General features: G+C 43.1%; 1 protein-coding gene across 2 annotated transcripts in view; it reads right to left on the bottom strand.

Annotated features, from left to right (window-relative positions):
* LOC136568524 (CBP80/20-dependent translation initiation factor-like) overlaps positions 1-21679 on the bottom strand; it is a 442202-nt gene that overhangs the window by 281977 nt on the left and 138546 nt on the right. For both annotated transcript variants that reach the window (XM_066568532.1, XM_066568533.1), the window contains exon 6: positions 3953-4028. In XM_066568532.1, coding sequence (XP_066424629.1) covers positions 3953-4028 — 76 coding nt within the window. The remainder of the gene's footprint in view (positions 1-3952; positions 4029-21679) is intronic.

Below are 21679 nucleotides of genomic sequence, written 5' to 3'. Positions count from 1 at the left end.
GCAAAGGCACAACTACACTGTTCAGAGGAGGGCAAGCCCACCCTGGAGGCGAGTCAAACAAACTGAAAGCCAAAAAATGCAAGATGCCAGTCTACAAACCACTTGACACGTCCCAAAACTCTCTGCTCATTTTCTAGCAGCATTTACAGCATGTCCCCATGACATTCAGCCTCCTTTATCCTTTGTGAGCTACAGTAGCTTCACAGGGAGGCGAAAGAGTATTTTGTAGGAGATGGCCTCCTGGGTTGTTTTCTCTGGTAAGTGTAGACTTTGCCAAGAGCTCGCAGTCTGAAGACTGTATCTAGGATCAGGACATTTGGCTGTGACACATCCAAGAATGAAAGTCTTTCCAAGCATTTGCCAAAGGGAGCAAAAGAAAAATGCACTGACTCAGCCCTCCCTGTGATGTCTTCATGATGCCAAGATGGTTACGTGGTCTTCTCCAACAAACCAGCTGAGATGAAAATGGAGAAGGTGATGAAGACCTGCTCTGCATCTGAGCTGCATGTCTCAAATGCAGCAGATAACTGATCCTCCCTAGGGTGCAATAAAAAGATCTTATGTATGGGGAACACTTATCTTCAAAAGATTATTTTCTTCCAAAGTTGTTTTTTGTCAGCACTTAGGTGAATTACTGCCCAAATCCAGCTACAGACTTATGAGTAAGGAGAGATGAAAAGGTTACAGCTAACAAGCTGAGACAAAGCAATGACCTCATGAGCTCCTAGCCATGAAGTTTTCAAAACAAAGCCTATTTAACAGTAAGAACAAGCACCTCAGATGAGCTTTGAAAAGATGGGGCAGGAGAAAGCTTCAAAATACTAGTTGTGGTGAAGGAATTCGCCCACTGCCAAAGCAGAGACAGATTTGCCTGCCTGTGCATGTCCACAAGATGGCAGCGTGACATGGTGCAAGAGCATCTCTGAGGAGTAGATGAACCCATTCTCAAATTTCCAAACAAAAGAAGAGGATTTTAGGGGTAGTTGTTTTGGGCTTTGTTTATTTTTCACCTTTTAATTGCCAAATAGTTATAGGCTTTCCTTGGAATATTTTGTTAAAATAATATTGATGGATTTCAGCAGCAAAACTCATGTATATATATTAACACCCAGATATCCAGAATATTCTGCTTAACATGTTAGAGGTGTCACTGTATCTCTCTGTAGAGATACACATACAGATCTGGATGTACACTACAAATTAGTTCTAGATTCATGTCCTATTATAACTTATCATTAAAGGAACACAAATTTCCAAAGCAGCCTGCAAGTAAGACTCACTATATCTCTCAGACATTATATTCTTAACCCTGCTATAGCTGCTGAAGCACATTCAGCAGCAAAACATTTTCATCTGAGTCATCTTGAAGGATGCTTGGATTGGCCCAGTCACACTGGAGGATGCTAGGACCACTGCAGTGGTGCTTGGAGGGTGCTCTGACCACCCCAGTGGCATTGGAGGATGCTCAGATTGACCCCTCCGTCCATGTACAGATGCTGTAATCAACCCCTGAGTTCTTAAATAGAGAACAGAAGTTTATATATCTCCAACCCGAAAAGCCTCTTCATCAGGATATGACACAAAGATAACTACAGTGTGGGACAGCCCCATAGAAGGTAGATTTTTCTTCCATAGGCTCACTCAAATATTTTCCCTTATGCTCCCACACACTGCTCCACAGACCCATTTGAAACAAGGGATAAAGGCCAACAAAATCACTGTTGTCATTGCACAATTACATTCAAATCCAGTTAATGATATGTTAGGATTAAACCAGCTGTCTGCAAGTATTTCACTTGTCAATGCCAAACAAGATAAATCCTTACACAGAACTACCCAGCTCCCAGTTCCCACATGCACATATGACTATACATGCCTAGGTAAGCATGTCTCAAAAATAATACAGCATTGCATGAATCTGCCCAGAGGCACAAACAAAACACCAAATCCAGCATTTCCTCTAGGTTTTCCATCTTAGAGATTCCACACTAGCAATTAATCTAAATATTAAGGTATATGTTGGAATTAATTCACTGGAGTCAATGGACTCAACCTGGTGTTAGGACAGGATGACAACTTTGTGTTAGGACATGATCAGATGATAAATAGACCAGGAAGATCCGGTTTATTTAATAGTTGTTGACTGAAAGTTAAACCCTAGAGAAGAAAATCAGTTCCTTGCACCAAAGATGGTTTGATTTCTCATTTCCAATTATTCCTTGGGGAAAATCACCTTATTTTGCAGAATTTCTGGGGTCTGTAGAAGCTGAACCTGATGTTTTCTTCCTGTGACCTAAAGTCCAGACATATCAAACATGGAAGAGACTGAGCAGGAAGTAGCTGCAGTCTTCCTGGCAAAGTTAGCAGCACTTCTCCACTCCTTCCACTGATTTGTGTATTTAGTGCCAGCTAGCTCACCCAAAAGAAACAATAAGGCAGATCATCCCATGTTTTTCAGGATGAGCAAAGCTTTTCCTCACATGATGCATGAGCAAAAAGCCCAATGAGCTTTTTGCTCAGCACTGAAAAGGGTAACACTACCAAAGCACATGAGATGTCTCCACCCTTCCCTCTGAAGGCAGAGGAGACTTCAGCAAAAACATACTGAGCATCCTCAGAAACTTGCCCAGCCCAGGACACTCAGATTCATTGAGGACTTGGGCTCTGGAAAGTGAAAAATTGTATGATGCTGACAAATTGACTTATTCAATTAGACTTTATAACTGAGGGTCTCATCCTGCTATTTCCCAACATCCAAACATTAAAGGTCATTTAACCAGAACTACTAAAACTGGGCTGAATAGAGAGATCTGGAGAAGGAACAGGCTGGAGAAAACAAGCAAGTGGATGACCACTGCATTTAAACATATATAAACCGCAAAGGGGAAACACCTGGGTCAGCACACCATCACTGCTGGCTTCCTGGCAGCAATTTATTTTGAAGCTGTCAGGAGGGTTGATGCTTTTCAGAATCTCCTTTCCTAAAATATATGAGCTTTGTGTACATATACCTATATATATGTATGTGTATATATATATATATACTGTTGTCCAAGGGTGATGTTATGATGCTTGTATCCCCAATCATGTGTTCTGTTTATGCTGGACATTATATTCTGTGCCTTCAAGACTGGCTGAGAGTGAAGGCGGGGAGAAGAAGAAACATGGAGTTTTGTTACCAAGAACTAGACTCGCTCCTCCACAGTCTGCTGGAACACTGTTGTTGTCTGGGCGCGGACAGGGCAGAACACTGCGCTCCTTTTGCTTTTTAGTTAGTTAGTTAGTTAGTTAGTTTAGCTAGCTGAGGCAGTCCGAGCTTTCCCCGGACTGTTTTACTTTCCCTTTTCTTGGAACCATTCGAACCAGCTCCAGACCAGGACCTGGGGAAACACCGAGAGCTTGCACTTCGTAGCCTGCTGGGGCCTACTCTGCAGCCTTTCCCAGCACCGGAGGGACTAATAACAGAGCAACCACCCACCGGAGAAACTTTCTGAATTTGTCATCTTTTCAGAGCAGTGAATGCATTTTGTCATCCGGTATTGTTCATTTTGTGTGCTGGGGAGTGCTTGGCCTGTTAAATAAACAGGTTCTTTCCACTTCTCTATGAGGAAATTTTTTCCCGAACCAGGTGGGGGGAGGGGATGCATGGGTTGGCTTTCTGGGGGGCCCCTTTTGGAAGTTTTCTCCCAAATTTGCCCTAAACCAGAACAACTGTCCTCAACATTTCACCTCCCAATGAAATCTACATGATAACTGCCCTCACCCAGCATTAAGGGTCATTGCAAGGCTTGCCAAAACCACAGGCATAATTCTCCATCATAAACCCCAAAGGACCATAGCTCAGCACATCCAATCCAGCAGCTTTCCCACTTCTGTGGAGAGTTTTGTAAGGATAGGGAAGGAGCTGCTGGTCTCCACCATAGCATGGGCAGGAGATACCCTCATCACCTACCTGCCACACTGGAAGGACTTTCTCTATGTCGTTCAAGTTGATGCTATCACCATCCTCGAATTTCCCTTTTCCAAGCCTGTGGCAAGAAGAAAACAAACAAATCCACATGAAACCTCACTGGAGTCAAAGTTAATTTTCTATTATTATGGCACATGGGGAAGATTACTTCTTACTGCGAAGGGCCCTCATGAAAACAAAGACGGTCTCAGAAACGAGTATGCTGTGCCTTCAAAACACTCCCACAAAGGCACAAAGCTGTTAATACAAAATTAAATGCTTTTCTCAGTCCTGCACCTGCACCATCTGCTACAGCATTCAAATGCTTTTGGTAATAGCAGGAGTGAGAAAACCAAAGCCAAAGGCAATTCTGAGCAGTAGCGTTGGGTGATTCAATTCCCAGTTGAAGGAAAACCGAAAGCACAGCCCACGCAGACCAAAAAAAAAAAACAAAGACACAAAAATAATAAAAAATGTTTGAAGCACTTCTCATTTGCTGATCTCCCACAGGAGCTCCAGTTCCACAGCTGAAAAAGGTGTTGGTAAACAAGCACAAGCATACATCTCAGACAGCAAACAGCAATCAGTATAAATACAAACATGCAATTTGTAAGTCAAAAAATTGGGGTGAGAAGCCTGGCAGCTAAAGGACTTTCTCGTATCAAGAAAGTAACTAAGACAATTCAAAGATAATTACTAACTGGATGCAGAGAGTTTGTAATGATACTGAAGAAGAAAAAATGGTCAATAAAATATCATCCTTCCACATTTATAAACAATTGAGATGATCTTTTTTTATTATGCAAGAATGATAATGTATTTTTTGATCAATGACAAGATCTTGTTAAATAACATATATTAAACAGAAACTTTGATAGCAGCAGACCCAGGTAATCAGTGCCTGGAAGTCAGAGCACAACATATTTTAGTGGAATTACAGCAAATGGGGGGAAAAATCCAGAAAAATGGCATGTGCTGAAATACTAGGCCCAAAAAGCATCAAGCTGAAGGGAAACAATTGATTTAATTAGCATCCTAATTGCAACCTGATCTAGCGGAGGGTGTCCCTGCCCATAACAGGGGGGTTGGAACAAGATGGTCTTGAAGGTCCCTTCCAACCCAAACCATTCTGTGATTCTATGATTTATGGGAAATCAGAGGTGTTTAACAACTGACTTTCCCTCATAGATGAAATAGGGACTTTAATTTACAAAGGGAAAAATAAATAAATAAAATATATATATATATATATATATATATGAGAGAAAAATCAAGTAAAACATCTGTGGACAAGTAATATCAGTTGCAGGTATGCAGGTAAAGAATGTGCAACCATATTGTAGGAAAAGGTTATCTGAAAAGGTTGGAGACTGTGGCAGGTTGAATGTCTGATGCCAGACTGTGGCATAAAGGCAGGGGATGAGGATATAGGGATTAGGGGGATGAAGGTATCTTTCCTTTAGAGACATCATGCACATCTGAGGCTGAACTACAGGACTGCAGGCAGCACTGGCAGTCATGTTTCAAAGAGGTGTTAGAAAGAATACAGAAAAAAACTAAAGTAATACATGGGCTTGGGAAATATCTTGAATGAAGAGAAAATATCAGCTACAAAAGGTTATTTGAACTGGAAGAGTAAAAGCAGAGCAAGAGCTAATGCTGGAAATTAAAGGCAGAATAATTCAGGTCAGAAATGAGGTACAGTTCCCCAGTATTCCTTAACCATTCTACTTTGATTATTCATCATTCCACCAAACTCAGAATCTGCCAATAAAATCAGATGTCTCTCTGAAGGAAAATGCTTCAGCCAAGCAAATGTAACAATGTCAATCAACTGGATGCAACTACATGGCCAGCCTTGGGCAAGTGATGAGACTAAGGAATAAAATGGTCCCTTCGGTACTTACAATGCAGAAAACATACTGAACAGCATCTTTTTTTTTTTTCTATTAATTTGTTCATTGCACAGCTAGCCTGTTAAAAATATCCACTCATGCAAGAGGGAAAATGACTAGCTAGCAGGTGTAGATTCTTGGTTGAGCAATACAAACAACTTTAAAAGTTAAAAAATAAAACCAATTTTGTCAGTGCTTTCTCTATTCTAACAGAGGTTACTTATATGACCTGCATTTTGGGACATGCATTGCTTGTGCTGGCAGCATCGATTTAACTTTTCTGCATATACACTAATTCTTATTTAATTTTTACAGCAATAATATTTAGGAGTAATTAAATATCTCACCTTCACACTGCCTTCTCTACCTGTTTTCATCCTGGGCATTCACAGTACACCAGGAACCAGAAGCAAACCAAAAAGCAGACCCTGTTACATCCTCCCTATACATAGCAGGTGTCACTGGCAGGATCATCTGGCAAGTGCCAATTAAACAGAGAAGAAATTTACCAGGGTGGAAATCCATTTCGGATTTAGGTGAAATGTGCTGTTTTAAAAATTGCCTCAGCTAAAGGAAAAATGTGAGAGAGATAAGAAACAGACGAAAACCAAAGCTGAAGCTGCAGAAGACAGGGCAAGATGACCCAGGAGTTCTTTCTGTACTTTCTGATAAAAAAACTAGCTGCAAGTGTAACGGGAAACCAGTAAAATGAACATGTATGAACTTAATGTAAAATTCTATGCATATGTACTAGTAAGGGAGATAAAAAAGGATCGTGAGTTCTCAGGGGGGCGCATGTCCTTTACGGAGAATAATCCCCACATGCGTCCAGCGCTGTAAAAAACATACCACCTTCACAACTTTTACAAAGTTGTGGAGTTTTTTTTCTTTCTGCAAATCATTTTGGCAAGGCCAGCCAGGAGACCGTCTCTGTCCTCACAGGGGCAGAGGGGAGGACGGACCTCCGAGGTGCGCCCCGGGATTTTCCCTGGAGGAGCTCCTCTCCATCTGGATTTGCCTCCTGTGAGGACAGACAACGACCTGCTGGTGTGCGGACAAACGGTATGCATATCAAAGGAGGGCCCCGGGGGAGAAAGAGATAGGACTGCTAATAAGTCACTCAGAGACGTCTGAGTGCACAGCTTCGTCCCTGTGCTTGCAGGCAGCCATTGACCGAGAGCACGGTCAGCGTCAGACGTCCCCGGTTGATAGAGAGACTTGGGGAATGGGTTCATTGTTTGATAGAATGGCCGCTAGCGACTCTGGGGGTGAGTCGAGTGAAACCGAACTTTGTGTGCTTGTGGTGTCTGGACATGTGTTTGTAATTGTGTGAGTGCGTGATGTATAAAAGAGACCGAGCGAGTGAGTGTACCCACGGTGTGCGGGGGAGAAGTTCTACCTGCATCTGAAGCAGCCAAGTGAGGCCTGAGGCGCTGGCTTGGGCAGGCTGTGGGGGCAGGGAGAAGTGGAACAAGCGGAGAAATGTGGGTGAGGACATTTATTGTGTTTAAAGGTGGTGATTTGTGAAGATTGTGCACATTTTAACTGTGGCTAGACAAACTCCTCTGCCCCAGTAGTTTGGACTTGACCCCTAGAATTTTACTGTGTACTGTTATTTTGATTGTGTCCAGAGTGTGTGAGGACCAGAGAAAGCTGATGTGGGTAAATGCTGAAGTATTGTATGCTGTGTTATGTTGAGGAAAGTGGGCACTTTGAGAGATACCCCCTTTCCCAGGGAGTTTGTGTGGTTCTTCCCCCACATTGTGGTAATTTGATTCTCGGGATTGTATGGTTGTGTTTGTGGAGATTTTAGGATTTTGTTTGCAACAAGTGTAGCATTTTACACAGAAGAACTACAGTATAGTGATTTATGTTTAACTGTGGTAAAACGAATTAAAGGAATTCCAGGAATTCCCCTCCCACAGCAATTCAAGCCCTGACTCGTGAATTTGAGATACAGGGAAGGGGTGAGAAGAAGAGTCTATGTTTGTGGGCATATCAGAGTTTTTACTGTAACAGGCACAACCTTTGCAAGGCTGCAAAGTGAGTGTCAGTGGAAACAATGCTTTAATTAGATTATGTGGGAAGAAAACTAGAAAAGACTAAGATTTCGTAAAGCACAGTTTAAGTGGAAGGGACCAAGACAGGCACTTCATCATTAGTGTTATTCTAAGGAAACAAAGGCTACTTAGAGAGCTATAAGGATCTTAGTAACAGCCAGTCCCGAGAAGCAAAGAAGTAACAGGGTGTTTAAATTATTAGAAAAGAGAGTTTCAAGTAATTTAAGAAAGCCAACAAAAATAATTAAAGTTGAGTGTGCTCAACCTATTTTATACCCCAAGACTTTGAATTAAAGCAAAGAGTTGGGATGGAGTAGAAAGATAGGAACTAAGAAAATAGAGTTTTTAGTAGACACGGGGGCAACATACTCAGTGTTAAATAAAGCCTCGATGCCTATAACAGATGATTATGTTATGGTAAGGGGGCAACTGGCCAATCTGAAAAAGTATATTTTGCAAACCATCAAAATATTCATAGGTTTTATATATGCCCAACTCTGCAAAGGCCCTGTTGAGTAGAGACTTATTAGAGCAGCTGGAAGCAAAGATCACATTTAAAGATAGAGAGATTATTTTAGTAAAGGATCAACAATATGTAGATGTACTAGACTTAATTTTAATAATTAGTGAAACTGAAATTGAAAATAAGGATAAAATTAACAAGAAAATAATGGATCCAGTGTTTCCTGGGGTATGGACCTCTAACATACCAGGGAGGGCAGAGAAGACCTCCTGTGCAAGTTAAGGAAAACAACCAGCTAGGGTCAGGCAGTAAAAGCCTAATCTGCACCCAGTGGTAGCAAACCCATACACCTTACTAACATGTTTGGTACCTGAACTAACCTGGTTTACCATTTTAGATCTGAAAGATGCCTTCTTTTGCCTCCCTATCCACGAAGCCAGACAGAAAATTTTTGCATTCAAATGGGAAAGCACTAAAAGCGGGCGCAAAACCCAGCTCACATAGATTGTGTTGCCTCAAGGCCTTCGAAGCTTCAAAATTCCCCTACTCTGTTTGGAGAACAACTTGCAAAAGATCTAGAGTCCTGGGAAGCTCCACAGGCAGAAAGAAGGCTATTGCAGTACATAGATGATCTTCTAGTAACCACTCAGACGAGGGAAGCATGTGTGGCCTAGACGGTAAGCCTTTTGAATTTCCTAAGACTCCAAGGATACAGAGTATCAAAGAAAAAGGCACAGGTAAAGAAACAGAAGGTAATCTTCCTAGGGTACGAAGTTAGGGCTGGGCAACAGACTTTAGAGCAAGCTTGCAAGGAAGCCATATGCCGAACCCCAAAAGCCCAGACAATAAGGGAACTCCGAACCTTCATAGACATGGCAGAGTGGTGCCAGCTGTAAGTTTATAATTATGGACTGCTCATCAGATTTCCAATAGAAACAGAGATCTCCAGTAGACAAAAGAAGCCAGACAGGCATTTCACCAGCTAAAGAGTGCCCTCATGTCAGCTCCAGCTTTGAGACTTCCAGATGTAAGTAAACCATTCTTTCTATTTTCCCATGAAAAACAGAGACTTGCCCTGAGAATATTAGCTCAGGACTTGGGTCCATATTGGAGAGCAGGTGCTTACTTTTCCAAGCAACTAGATGCAACGGGCAAAGGATAGCCAAGTTGTCTCAGAGCTGTAGCAGCAGTCGTGCTGAATATTCAAGAGGCACACAAGTTTACCCTGGGACAAAAATGACTGTACTAGTGTCCCACACAGTGTCCACAGTACTGGAAGTAAAGGGTGGCCACTGGCTTTCACCACAGAAGTTCATAAAATACCAGGCCATCATGGTAGAACAAGGCAATGTAGAGATAGTGGTAATGAATATTGTCAACCCAGCTTCTTTTCTCAGTGGAAATCAAGGAGAAGCAGTGCACCACGATTGCCTAGAGACCATTGAAGCTACTTACTCCAGTTGCCCAGACTTAAAAGACACTCCTTTGGACGATGCAGAGACCTGGTTCACTGATGGGAGTAGCTACGTTGCCAGTGGAAAGCAACATGCTAGATATGCAGTCACTACCTGCAGAGAGGTAATAGAATCTGGACCCTTATCAACAGGCACCTCTGTGCAAAAGGCCAAGATAATTGCACTGACCCGTGCCTTAGAAATAGCAAAAGGAAAGAAAATAAACATCTATACAGACTCGAAATATGCATTAGGAGTTGTGCATGCACATGGAGCCATCTGGAATGAGAGGGGACTGGTAACCTCACAAGGAAAGAACATCAAACATGTGCAAGAAGTAATCCAGCTGCTAGAAGCAGTTCAGCTACCTGAAAAGGTAGCAATTATGCATATTAAAGCACACCAGAGAATGAGCTCAGAATTAGAAGAAAGAAATGAGCTGGCAGATAGAGAGGCAAAGGAAGCAGCGAAAAGTGAAGTAACTATTAAAGGAGCTCTAATTCCAGGTAAGCCAGAATATAATAAGAAAGATAAAAAACTAATCAAAGATCAAAAAGGGACATACAACCAAGAAGGGAGGGCTACCATTGAAAGGAAGCTGGTAATCCCTTCCCATTTGCTGTAGTCACTAGTAAGGGAGGAACACCAGAAAACACACTGGGGAATAGATGCCCTAAACACCTATTTGATTGAAAGAATCATTTCCAGGAATTTATATGCCACTATTACTCAAGTAACCCGACAGTGTGATCTTTGCCTCCAGACTAACCCCAAGAATACCCCCAGACCACAAACTTAGTCATATTGGGAGGGGCCATGAGCCTAGACAGCAGTAGCAAATTGACTTTTCAAAACTCCCAAGGAAAGAGGGGTATCTGTATTTATTAGTATTGACAGATACATTTTCAGGGTAGCCAGAAGCGTTCCCCACCAGAACTGTCAAGGCTCGAGAGGTGACCAGAGTATTATTACAAGAAATAATACAACATTTCAGAGTTCCAGCTACAATATCCTCAGATCGAGGATCACATTTCATTTAAGTAAACAGCTCCGAGAAACTGAAAACATGGAACTCAGAGCAAGGAGCTAGATGGACCAGTACATAACATACAACCTGAGGATTAAATATATGTTAAGTCTCTTACAGAAAAGACTTTAGAACCACAGTAGGAAGGATCATTCCAGGTGCTTCTCACCACCTTCACCGTGATCAAGATCAAGGAGCAAAATGCCTAGGTCCACCACTCTCGAGTGAAGAAGGCCCCAGAAGCCCCTTAGAAAGTGACACCAGAAGACAATGAACTGAGACTAAAATTTACTTGGGCAAAATGAGTATATTACAGCCGGAGGTAGTTTGTAATTTCATTTACAGAATTGTTTTATGTATAATTATAATTAGAGTCTTAGAATTAGAGAGTACCTCTATCCAAACTGATGCTGAATGGCTGTAGTCCCAAGCTTTTAATCAGTATACTAGATCCCTAAGAGAACCTTCTAATGCAAAAGATTTAAACCTATCCACTGTAGTAATCCACAAGAATCAAGTATATGAGAAGCAAGAGTGACAAGAACTGGAACTGTAGACACTTCAAGAGATCAAAAGAGAAGAAAAATGTGGGAGAGATAAGAAGAACCCCTTGAACTTTAAAACAGACAAAAACCAAAGCTGAAGCTGCAAACTTTTACAAAGTTGTAGAGTTTTTTTCTTTCCGCAAATCACCATCAACCATGGAAAATATTATATCTTATTTTACAGAGAGCACTTCATCTTATTTGTCAAAACCATCCATAAAAATGTGAGTAAACATGTTGTATTGCACTAAATAGTTATTTAGTTATTTGCACTGGGTGTTTGGTAATTTGCACTGTTCACATGATTTGTATCCTATCATTACATGGTCATCCCCTTTCCCCCCAAGTGTCAGTGTTGGTGGTGTCTTCCTGGTTTGCCCCTCTCCTTGCCCCTCCTCACTTGTATCCCATTGGCTGTTGCCCCCTTCCTCCGCCCCCTTTCCCCTCAGCTCAAAATTCCCCTGGGAGAATGCCACCTCCTCTTTTTCACCTGGGGAGTCACCTGGATGACCTGGTGCTCTCCTATCTAGGAAATAAAATAGGACTTTGTCCCCACATGAAGACGAGGGCCTCTCGTCTTTTGCCTTTTGTCCTATGTAAGATTGTGTGGGCTAGGGTCCATTGCTAGCTGGATTGGACCCGAACTGCCTGTCAGGCACGATTTCTTACATAAACATGTCTAAGGCATATAGTAACTTAAAAATTGTGTCACATTGTTTCAAATATTCTGAAAATTTCTGCTTATATACCTACAATAAATATTTACAGTGCAGAAAAAAGAGTCTTATCTAGTTGTGAGAATCTGCCTGTCACTATATGGTATGGGAGCCTTCTGCAGATGCTGAGCCTGGGCTGGGGTGGGATTGCTGGCCTGGTGTTTCTAATCAAGATGTGCAGCCTGTACATATGGTATTGGCCAGTACTTTGGCAAAACCAACATATCAACAGAAAAACTTCTCTGAGAGAGGATTTCTATCCCCACATGCAACATGGCAATGATATATCACCTGCAATTTTCTCAACCCCATCTTTTAGACCCATTCTGATTTTTTTCCTTCACATATGTCCTGAACAATAAGGAGAGGAAAACCCAAACAATAGAATAGAATAATTTAGATTGGAAAAGACCTCTAAGATCAAGTCCTGTCGAGACCTTTGAGCCTATTAGGGAAACTTCTAGGATATTGCCCTGGAAGAATTTACCACTGGCTGCGCAAATGCCTCATCCTTAGGGTGAATCGAAAGGGGCTTCTCCCATGATGCTCCTGCAGCATTATGTTAATCTGCCCTTTCCCCATAGGTCACTGCCCGTTGCCCCGCCCTTGTACTGACTCTGTGCCCGCAGGTGAATGGTCCCTGACCCCATACTTAACCCATGACCCTGCCCTGTTTGCTCGTCTTTTGTCCCTGGAATCCTTTGGTGCAATTCTACAATAAACCTCACTGGAACTCTATATAGAGACCCTTTCCATCTTTCTTCACTGACTTATCTGTGGTGTGAGTGTGGATTGAATGACTGCCTCTGCCTACATGAGCAGCTTTCTCAGAAGATGCTTTTGGGAGGTAGCAGCTAAAACCATCCATATTACCAGGCTGCTACAATGTCCAACTGTTAACCTACCACTGCCAATTACAGCACTACACCATGTCCCTGAGTGCCACATCTACATCTTTTAAATCCCTCCCAAGATGGTGACTCTACCACTTCCCTGGCAAGCCTGTTCCAGGGCTTGACAACCCTTTCTGTGAAGAAATTTTCTCTAACATCGAATCTAAATGTCCCTTGGTGCAACCTGAGGTCATTTCCTCTTGTCCTAACACTTGTTACTTGGGAGAAGAGACTGATCCTCACCTCGCTACATCCCCCTTTCAGGTAGTGTTTGTTTTTTAATCTCCAAAGAATCTGCAGAGAAACAGTGATGGTCATCTAAGCCATATTGGTGATCCTCTAGGTGCCAGTAGGCATTTATTTGTCTTAACAAACCAACAATCAAAGAGAAATCCAGCAATACCATAAAAGCCCCTGGAGACTTTCACCACCAAAAGGGGCTATTTATTATTTTCACAATTTTATGCCTCGCAGGGGATGAACACTTGCATCTACATTTATCACATTGATGCTCTCTCCTTCCCTGAAATGCTGCTGGGGAGAACAGCAGAAGACCAGCCACCTGTAACCAGGATCAGCAGTAAGACAGGATCTTTACTCCAGTATTCTGAGACATTTAAATCTAGGAGACTTGGATCTAGAAAACTTGGATCCAGCATAGTCTAAAGACTGAACTCTACCAGGTGTCCTGGGCTTTCCTCAATTGAGTCTTTTTGATAAGGAAAATTAAGTGACCTTCCCTGTGGAAATATTACAGCTTCCTCCCTGGCTTACAGAACTAATAATCAACTAAAATTGCCCTACAAATCCATAGATTTAAGAAAAGAGGAGTGAGAAAAGCTGTCTCTTGTTTCTGTCTTGGTGGCCAGGCGGGGGACGGGAGGCCGCAGGGTCCTGGCTGAGGCTGGACCAGGCCACGGCTGCCAACATCTGGTCACCACTAAGCCCTGCCCTGCTGCTGGCCTGGGCCGAGAAGGGGTCTGCTGGGCCCTGGGAGCAGGTCTGGGCCGGGCTGGGCTGGGCCACTGCGCAGGCTGCTGAGATTCTGCCTGGCCATTTCCTGCCGCCGCTGGATTCCTGTGCAGCCCTCTCAGCGTGGCCACTGGAATCACGCTGCTAAAAGAACCATCTGGGTGGCGCAGGAAATAATGCAGCTGAAATCAATACCGCAAGCCTCCACAGCCGATGTCCGGCACAGATCATGTGACCAACAGCAAAAGACCATTACCTAAAACAAGACCCGAGTAAGATTAACTCTTTCAGTGCTGTAGAATTCCATTTAAAAACAGATAAACCTCCAGGCATCACTTCTCCCAAATCAGAGAAAAGGAAAGGTGAAGGCATGTGAAGAAAACAGCATAGAGACACCAACATCAGGAAAGAAAGAAGAGCCAAATCACAGATAGGAGGAGAATGAAAAGATGCCTTAGTCTTAGGCTGAAATTCTTTTGTAAAGCCATGGTGATGGACTATGATACACTAAAATATCCCTGTAAGTCATGAAAAGCATGAGGGGACTGTCAGAAAAATTAATCCACAAACACCAGAGGTTTATGTCCAAAAAGGAGACAGAGGAGTCCTGTAACTTTATTTGAATAAAGGGAGAGACCATGGGGTCTCTCAAAATTTTTAGAGGATGCAGCCTTCTTTTTATCCTAATTTACCGTCCACATTTCCCTATCTCTTTCCCCATTAGCTGAGATACTTGAGAGGTACAGACTTCCCAAAACGTCTAATACAGATCCCTTTCTAATGTGTGCCCACCCCTTTTTCTTTTTCCTTGTGTCTCTGTTATTTTTCTCTAAATCCAGAGATGTAGCACAGTCTTGAGTAACAGTCTGTGTCAATAAGTGGAATTCCTATGGAATTTATGGTTCACCCAATTGCTTCTTTCACCTCTCTGTATCTTGCCTTATCTACCATCAAGCCCACAGTTTGTTTGTAAAGACATCTCCTTCTCATTCCTTTCAGGATGGAGCGTTCAAACCATAGACATGAGCAAAAGCACCCCTGCTAAAGCAAGCAAATGTTGAAGTAGCTGTGATCCAGTGAGAAGCTTGAACATAAAGAGATGAGAGTAATGAAGACCCTTTGCCCACAGAGGAAAAGAGAAAGACCTCTGTTCCCAGAGATGAAGATAATCTCAGAGGAAGAGAACCTTTGCTTCTGAACAGCTCATTCTTAAACTTGTACCCCATTAGCGAATGATTGAGCCCTCAAAAACTCTTGTGGGGGAAGCTCTAAGTTGGGGGGAAGGACTTTCACATAGCAACAAATTTCCATCTCCTGGGCCACTGCTTCACTGTGACATTAAAGCCAAGAGAGAACTGTTTCTTGTGAAGAAGTGTCCATGGCATGGCAGGAGAGACTCCTCTCCCGAAGTAAACTGAAGACTATTTTAGAGGTGGTAAACTGACTGAAAGTTCCTTGTTTTGTCTCTTTATGTTGTCAGTGGGAAAGGAAAGAAGAGTTGAGGGGAGGAGAAGTGTTCTGAAAGTTTATTCGGATTCTTATTATTCTTCTTTTAGTTCTGTTAATAAAGCTTTCTTTATACTCTTTAAAGTTTTGAGCCTGCTTTTGCCCTTCTCCTAATTGTTATCTCACAGCAGAAAATGAGTAAATAATTCTAGTGAGTGCACTGGCGTTGGGCCAGCACTCAACCCACCATACTGAATTGGTGCCATGACTTGGAATAGCAAACCAAAACTGCTACACTTCATTGATGTTTCCACCTGGTTGAACTGAAACTGATACACAAAGCAAGGAAAAATACAGTGAACAACTCTGCTTTAGCCCAGAACTGGATAACAGAAGAGTCAGATAGACTGACTGTAGCATCCTCAAACCCTCTATGTGGTCCAGCACCTTTTCCCCATGTTCTCCACACGAGCCATGCCACCAAGCTAGCATTCCTACAGAAAGGGAGAAGTTAGACACCTTCCTGGAGAGCACATGTCCTGCCCCACTGTAAAAGGGGGAGTTGGGGAGAATTCTTTTTGATAGATTTCTCGGATGAAAATAAAGCACCAAAGTAGCAAATATTATATCTGAGAACTGTTTATTGATAAGGAAAGATGTGAAAAATGGGAATTTTATGATTGGCTTTTTGCAAATATTAAAATGAATATTATATGTGTTATGTAAGAAAGTTATGCTGTATTCATTTTCTTAAGTAGTGTGGTAAATATAGTTGTAGGTTATAACATAATGTTAAAATAGAAACTATGCTATTTAAGATAATTTTTTTTTAAAGAGAGGACTCGCACCAAGATAGCAGCCACAGGACACCTAAATCTTTCAGAGAAAGAGAATTTATTGCTTTCTTATCAGAAGAAACTAACTTCTTCCCACCTTGCTCAGTCATGAAGACGCTGTCAGGATTAAGAGGAAGAAGTTGACACTGTCCAAAAAGAATCCTTTGTTCGAATGGAATTTATGCATCATGTATGAGATGTATGAATATGCAACAGGCTATTGCTTTTAAGGGTTAATCCTCTGTTAACGTGTGTCCTTTTTCGGGCTTATTTTGCCCAGAAAAAGGTACTCGGACTGTCTGTAACTCTTTGTTTTTTATTGTCTCGTATTGTCCTAATCACAATTGTTCAAATTTTTATTACTCTAATTATATTACTATTCTTATAACCATTTTATTACTATTAAACTTTTGGAATTTTAAAAACAAGTGATTGGCGTTTTTCACTATTATGGTAGCAGAGGATGGTTAACACCTCGCTGCTGGTGCTTTAGGAGAGTCAGAGTGGGGAAGGCACGCCCTGCCCGATTTGGCAGCCTCGCTCTGCTTCCCCTAGTGTGACCGAAAAACACAGGTTATGATTGGTGGACAAAAAGAGGGAATAAAACAAAGAAAAAGGAAAAATGCTCCCTACAACCGCGGTAATTGGCTCCCTATGACTAGTAGTGCGCACAAAGAACCTGGAAAGGAAAACGGATTGGCAAGTACTTTTCGGGGGGACAGGTATAGGGGGATGAATGTATGTGTGAATGAGAGGTGGGCTGGTTATCCCAGACCTGCTACGTGAGTGTGGAGTTTCCCATGCTGTGTTTTCATCTTTTCCCGGGAAAAGCAGCCAGTAAAGAGATGAAGAGAGAGATAAAAGGAGTGAGAGAATCCCCCGGGGTAACTGGGACTGGGTCTCAGGGAGGGGTTGGACCCCTTGGAGGAAGGGAGCAGAGTTTCCTAGCCCAAACCACTAGGAAACAGGAAAAAGGGGCCCCTAAAAATTCTGCTGGATTGAGGGATAAGAGTGCCCAAGAGCATCCAAAATTAAAACCTGCTGGGTTGAGGGATTAACATTCCAAGAGGATCCAGGGTTGAGCAAAATTCTGCCTGGTTGAGGATATACCCAAGAGCATCCAGGGTTGGGCAACACAGCTAGATTGAGGGATAGAAATTTTCCCAAGAGCGTCCAGGGTTGGACAACACAGCCAAAAAAAAAAAAAAATGCCCAAGAGCATCTGTGGTTGTACCACACACCTGGATTGAGGGATAAAAAAATGCCCAAGAGCATCTGTGGTTGTACCACACACCTGGATTGAGGGATATCCAAGAGCACCGGGACTGGCCAGTAACACCTAAATTTTTAATAGGTGATTTGAAAGTAAAAGGTACCTTATTGTTGTCTTGTTGTGTGTGTGAGAGCGAGTCAAACACAAAATCAGCCTCAGCTTCCCGAGGGGGTGGGAAGGGGGGGGCTGTGGAGAAAGGTGTATATGTGACCCACAAACAGGCCATTGTTCTCCCGGGCGTGTGGAGAGTGCCGTGGCTAAAGAGTATGAGTGACACGCAGACAGCCTCACAGGTGAACTGGCACCGGAGGCAACCAGAGCCAGGGCCCCTCCAGAAGGCCCGGGGATACTGAAACCCGGAGGCCAACCCCAAGGCGAGGGGGGGGCCACAGGGACCGGCGATTCTCTGGTGACAGGGATCCACTTTGTGTCCTGCGGGTGTGAAAGAATGTGTGAAAGTGAATGAGGAATAAAAGTGAGTGAATGTAGATGAATGAAAGTGTATGTAATGTACATTGTGTATTTTACGCTTCACTATATCTCCTTGGAGGGAGGTGTATGTATTGAAAAGTAGTATGGAAAAAAAAAAGTTTTTTTATTTTTGTGTGTGTGTAGTTGAAAGAAAAGTGGTATTTAGGTTGTTAGAGAAAGTGAGAAACAGAGGCAGGGGATGAATAGATAAGATCTTGAAAATAGAACAGAAAACCAGTAAGTTGGATACAGGAAAAAAAGGGGGAATAAAAGCATACTAGCAGAGATAGCCCAAGATAGCCCTTTGGGAGCTGTGTTAGCTAACAAAAATACAACTCCTTGCAGAAGAAAAAAAAATACAGGGTATGCAGTAGTTGATGGAAAAAACATGCAAACTATGGAAAAAGGGAAATTAACCTTAAACTAGTAAGGTTAAACTTGTGAATTATATATACTTTAAAAAGAGCACTAGAATATTAAACACAAAATAAAGGAAATATATATACTGATTCAAGGTATGCCTTTGGAGTAGTACATACCTTTAAAAAAATTAAAAAGGGAGAAGATTATTTAATTCAAGAGGAAAAAGATTAGTACATGAGAAACTTATTTTAAAGGTTTTAGAGGCATTAAGATTACCTAAAAGAGATAGCTATAGTACATATTAAGGGACACCAAAAGGTAAAGACCCCAGAAATAAGAGGAAATAATTTGGCAGATCAGGAAGCTAAGGATGCAGCAGAAAATGGAGCTGAAAGGGTTATGTTAATATTAACTCCAAATGAGGAAAAATTGGAAATTCCAAAGTTTAGTGAAGCAAAGAAAAAACAATTAAACAAGATAGGAGGTAAAGAAGATAAATCAGGGAAATGAAAACTTCCTGATGAAAGACAATTACTTAATAAAATGCTTACTAGTGTAATATATGTTAGAAATAATTTATGCTATCAAAGAATGTATCTTATAAAGATTGTGAAATCCAAACGAGTCTCTGACCACAAGCAGCTTGAGAGGCGGATGTCTATTCAAACTCCAAAATTCCTGGAGATGGCTAGATAACGATCGGCACCTTAGCCCAAGAATAGACGCACCCAACGAGATGATCGCCGGTATCTCGAGTCGGTATCTCGAGTCGCCTAAGAACAATCATCATCCTGAAGATAACATCAATCAAGATAGCCAAAGTCGCCAGGAAGATACATGTGAATACATGACTTCCCCGGATTCGATCAACGCTGGCTTATCAACCAGGAGATGACCTTTGTCCAGCTCTGCACAGTGAAAGAACCAACTATGAATATGAAGAGTTACAAAAAGAATTGGGACTCCTTCGCCTTGGGCACAATAAACTGTATAAAACCTCATTGCTAGAAGTGATAGAAGTGACTCTCGTGAACGGGGGGGGGGGGGGGGATTTGATGCGATAGAGGTCAGATCCAGGTTCACCCTGCGCCGAACCCGGGCTCGACGCTGTCTCTTTGGCTGTGGTGGTTTTGAGGACTGTATTTTGGTCGCGGAAAAAGATAAATAAAATCTTTTCACATTTTTGATAATTTGGCTTTTCAATTGATCATTTAAAACAATCACGGTGACCCCGATGTGATTTGAATTTGAGGTTCAGGGACCCCTTTCCAGTCAGGAGGCGCCCCGCTGATTTCAGTGGTCTGACGGGATTGAGAGTTCACAAAACCAAACACCGAACCACAGCCGAAGAGGGATAAAAACGGGCCCAGCTCTCAGAAACTCAGAACGATCCAAAGGGGGATCTCTGAGGCCGCGGTGCTTTTTTTCTATTTAACTCGGAAAATCAGTGTGCATGAAGAATTCACGCGGGAAAGGAACCGTGAGTACCGCGTGCTTGAGTGGGGTGTGATCAAGTGTGTGTGTGAGACGTGATTCTATCACAAAGCGATTGTGGACCCCACGATCGCAGTTCCACCATCCTGCGAGGGACGTGGTTGGTCAAGGGGGAAGCGAGCGCTTTTTCTTATCACACGTGGGACCTGGGACTCATAGGGAGTTCAGAGAATCAATCACGGTTGGGTTGGGAAGGGGGAAAAGACGTTCCCAGAATATTTCAGGAGCTGGTCTGCCTTCTGATCTGGAGAATCAGGTAAGAGGGCTCAAAACCAGTCAAAAGACCCGCAGAACGGTTGTCTGGGTGGCTGAAAAGACTGGCGGTGTTTCGCAAACTTAGGAAATCGACATTGGACAGAGACTTGGGACTCACGTCGAGCATCCCAGCCGAAGGAGACAAGGTAAGAAAATTAGCGAACAGGTTTTTTGGGAAAATGGGGTTGGGAAAAAGTAAGTTCCAGAAAAAGCCCCAAGAAAAACCTCCCCAAGATCCCGGGAAGGTTCTGCCTGAAATCCTGAGGGAAAGCACGTTGGGATAGATGTTAGAACGTTGGGATGACAGCCCCAGGAGAGTGGGAAAATCCAAGGAAAAGATGATACAGTTTTGCATGGAAAAGTGGGGGGGGAAGGAGATCGCAAAATACGTGGTTTGGCCAGTGTTCGGCACTTTCGAGATGTGGACATGCGAATCCCTGTACGACCACATAGTCGATCACTGCCTGCAGGACTTTGAGGAAATTGAATATGCCAAGATGTGGAAATACGCTTGTTCGGGGTTATACCCGATCAGCTCTCAGACGCTCAGCAAACCGGGGCAAGGAGTGGGAACCACTGGACAACCTTCCACCTCCCTACCTTGTCCCTCCACCCCAGCCTGCACCAGCCCAGGTACCTCTGGTGCCCGCGTTGCCTCCAGAGGCATCGATCCCGCAGGGACAGGCTTCGGCACTGCGGCTCCCACCAGAGCTGGCCGCGGTGCCTTGTCTCTCACGTGGGCAGGCAATGGCACCTCTGCTCCCATGAGAGCAGCCCCAGCCACCAACCCGCCTCACGACTGAGGAAAAACAGGTATTTTCCCCCAAGAAAGCCAGCTTTCCTCTGGCCCATCAAACGAGGCAGAGAACGAGGAGGGTGACCACTGGAGACAGTGATGATGAGGACGAAAAGCTCGGTCTCTTCCCTTTACGTGAAGTACCGACGGCTCCGGGAATTATCAGCTTGGTACATGCACCGATCAACACTGGGGATGTGAGGGCTTTCAAGAAAGAAATGGGGAAATTGATGGACAATCCTTTGCGGGTGGTGGAAAGACGAGATGAATTTCTAGGAACCAGCACCTACACATACAAGAATCTCAATGTGATCCTGAGGTCGCTGTTCAACAATGAGGAGAGAGAAATGATCAGACAAGCCGCGATCAGGGACTGGGAGAACAGGAATCCCCAGGGGGAGCGGGGAGATCAGGGGTGGCCAAACCAAAAGCCATCTTGGAACGCCCAGATGGAAGAAGGGAGACAGAAAATTATAAATTTGAGAAATATGATAATACAAGGAATCAGGGAGGCGGTGCTGAAAGGACAAAATATGAGTAAAGTACTCAGGGAATGTCAGGGAAAGGACGAAATCCCCACAGAATGGCTGGAAAGGCTTCGAAAGAGCCTGAGAATGTATTATCGGATGGACCCTGACTCTCCAATTTGGGCGGTTTTGCTGAAAACTCAGTTCGTGGCGAAATCATGGGAAGACATAAGGAAGAAATTGGAAAAGATAGATGGATGGCAAGATAGGGAACTGCAGGAATTGTTCCGGGAAGCCCAGAAGG

Source organism: Molothrus aeneus, chromosome W (assembly GCF_037042795.1).
Source record: "Molothrus aeneus isolate 106 chromosome W, BPBGC_Maene_1.0, whole genome shotgun sequence".
In the NCBI taxonomy this organism is placed as follows: domain Eukaryota; kingdom Metazoa; phylum Chordata; class Aves; order Passeriformes; family Icteridae; genus Molothrus; species Molothrus aeneus.
This window is presented reverse-complemented; position numbering and strand designations above follow the sequence as displayed.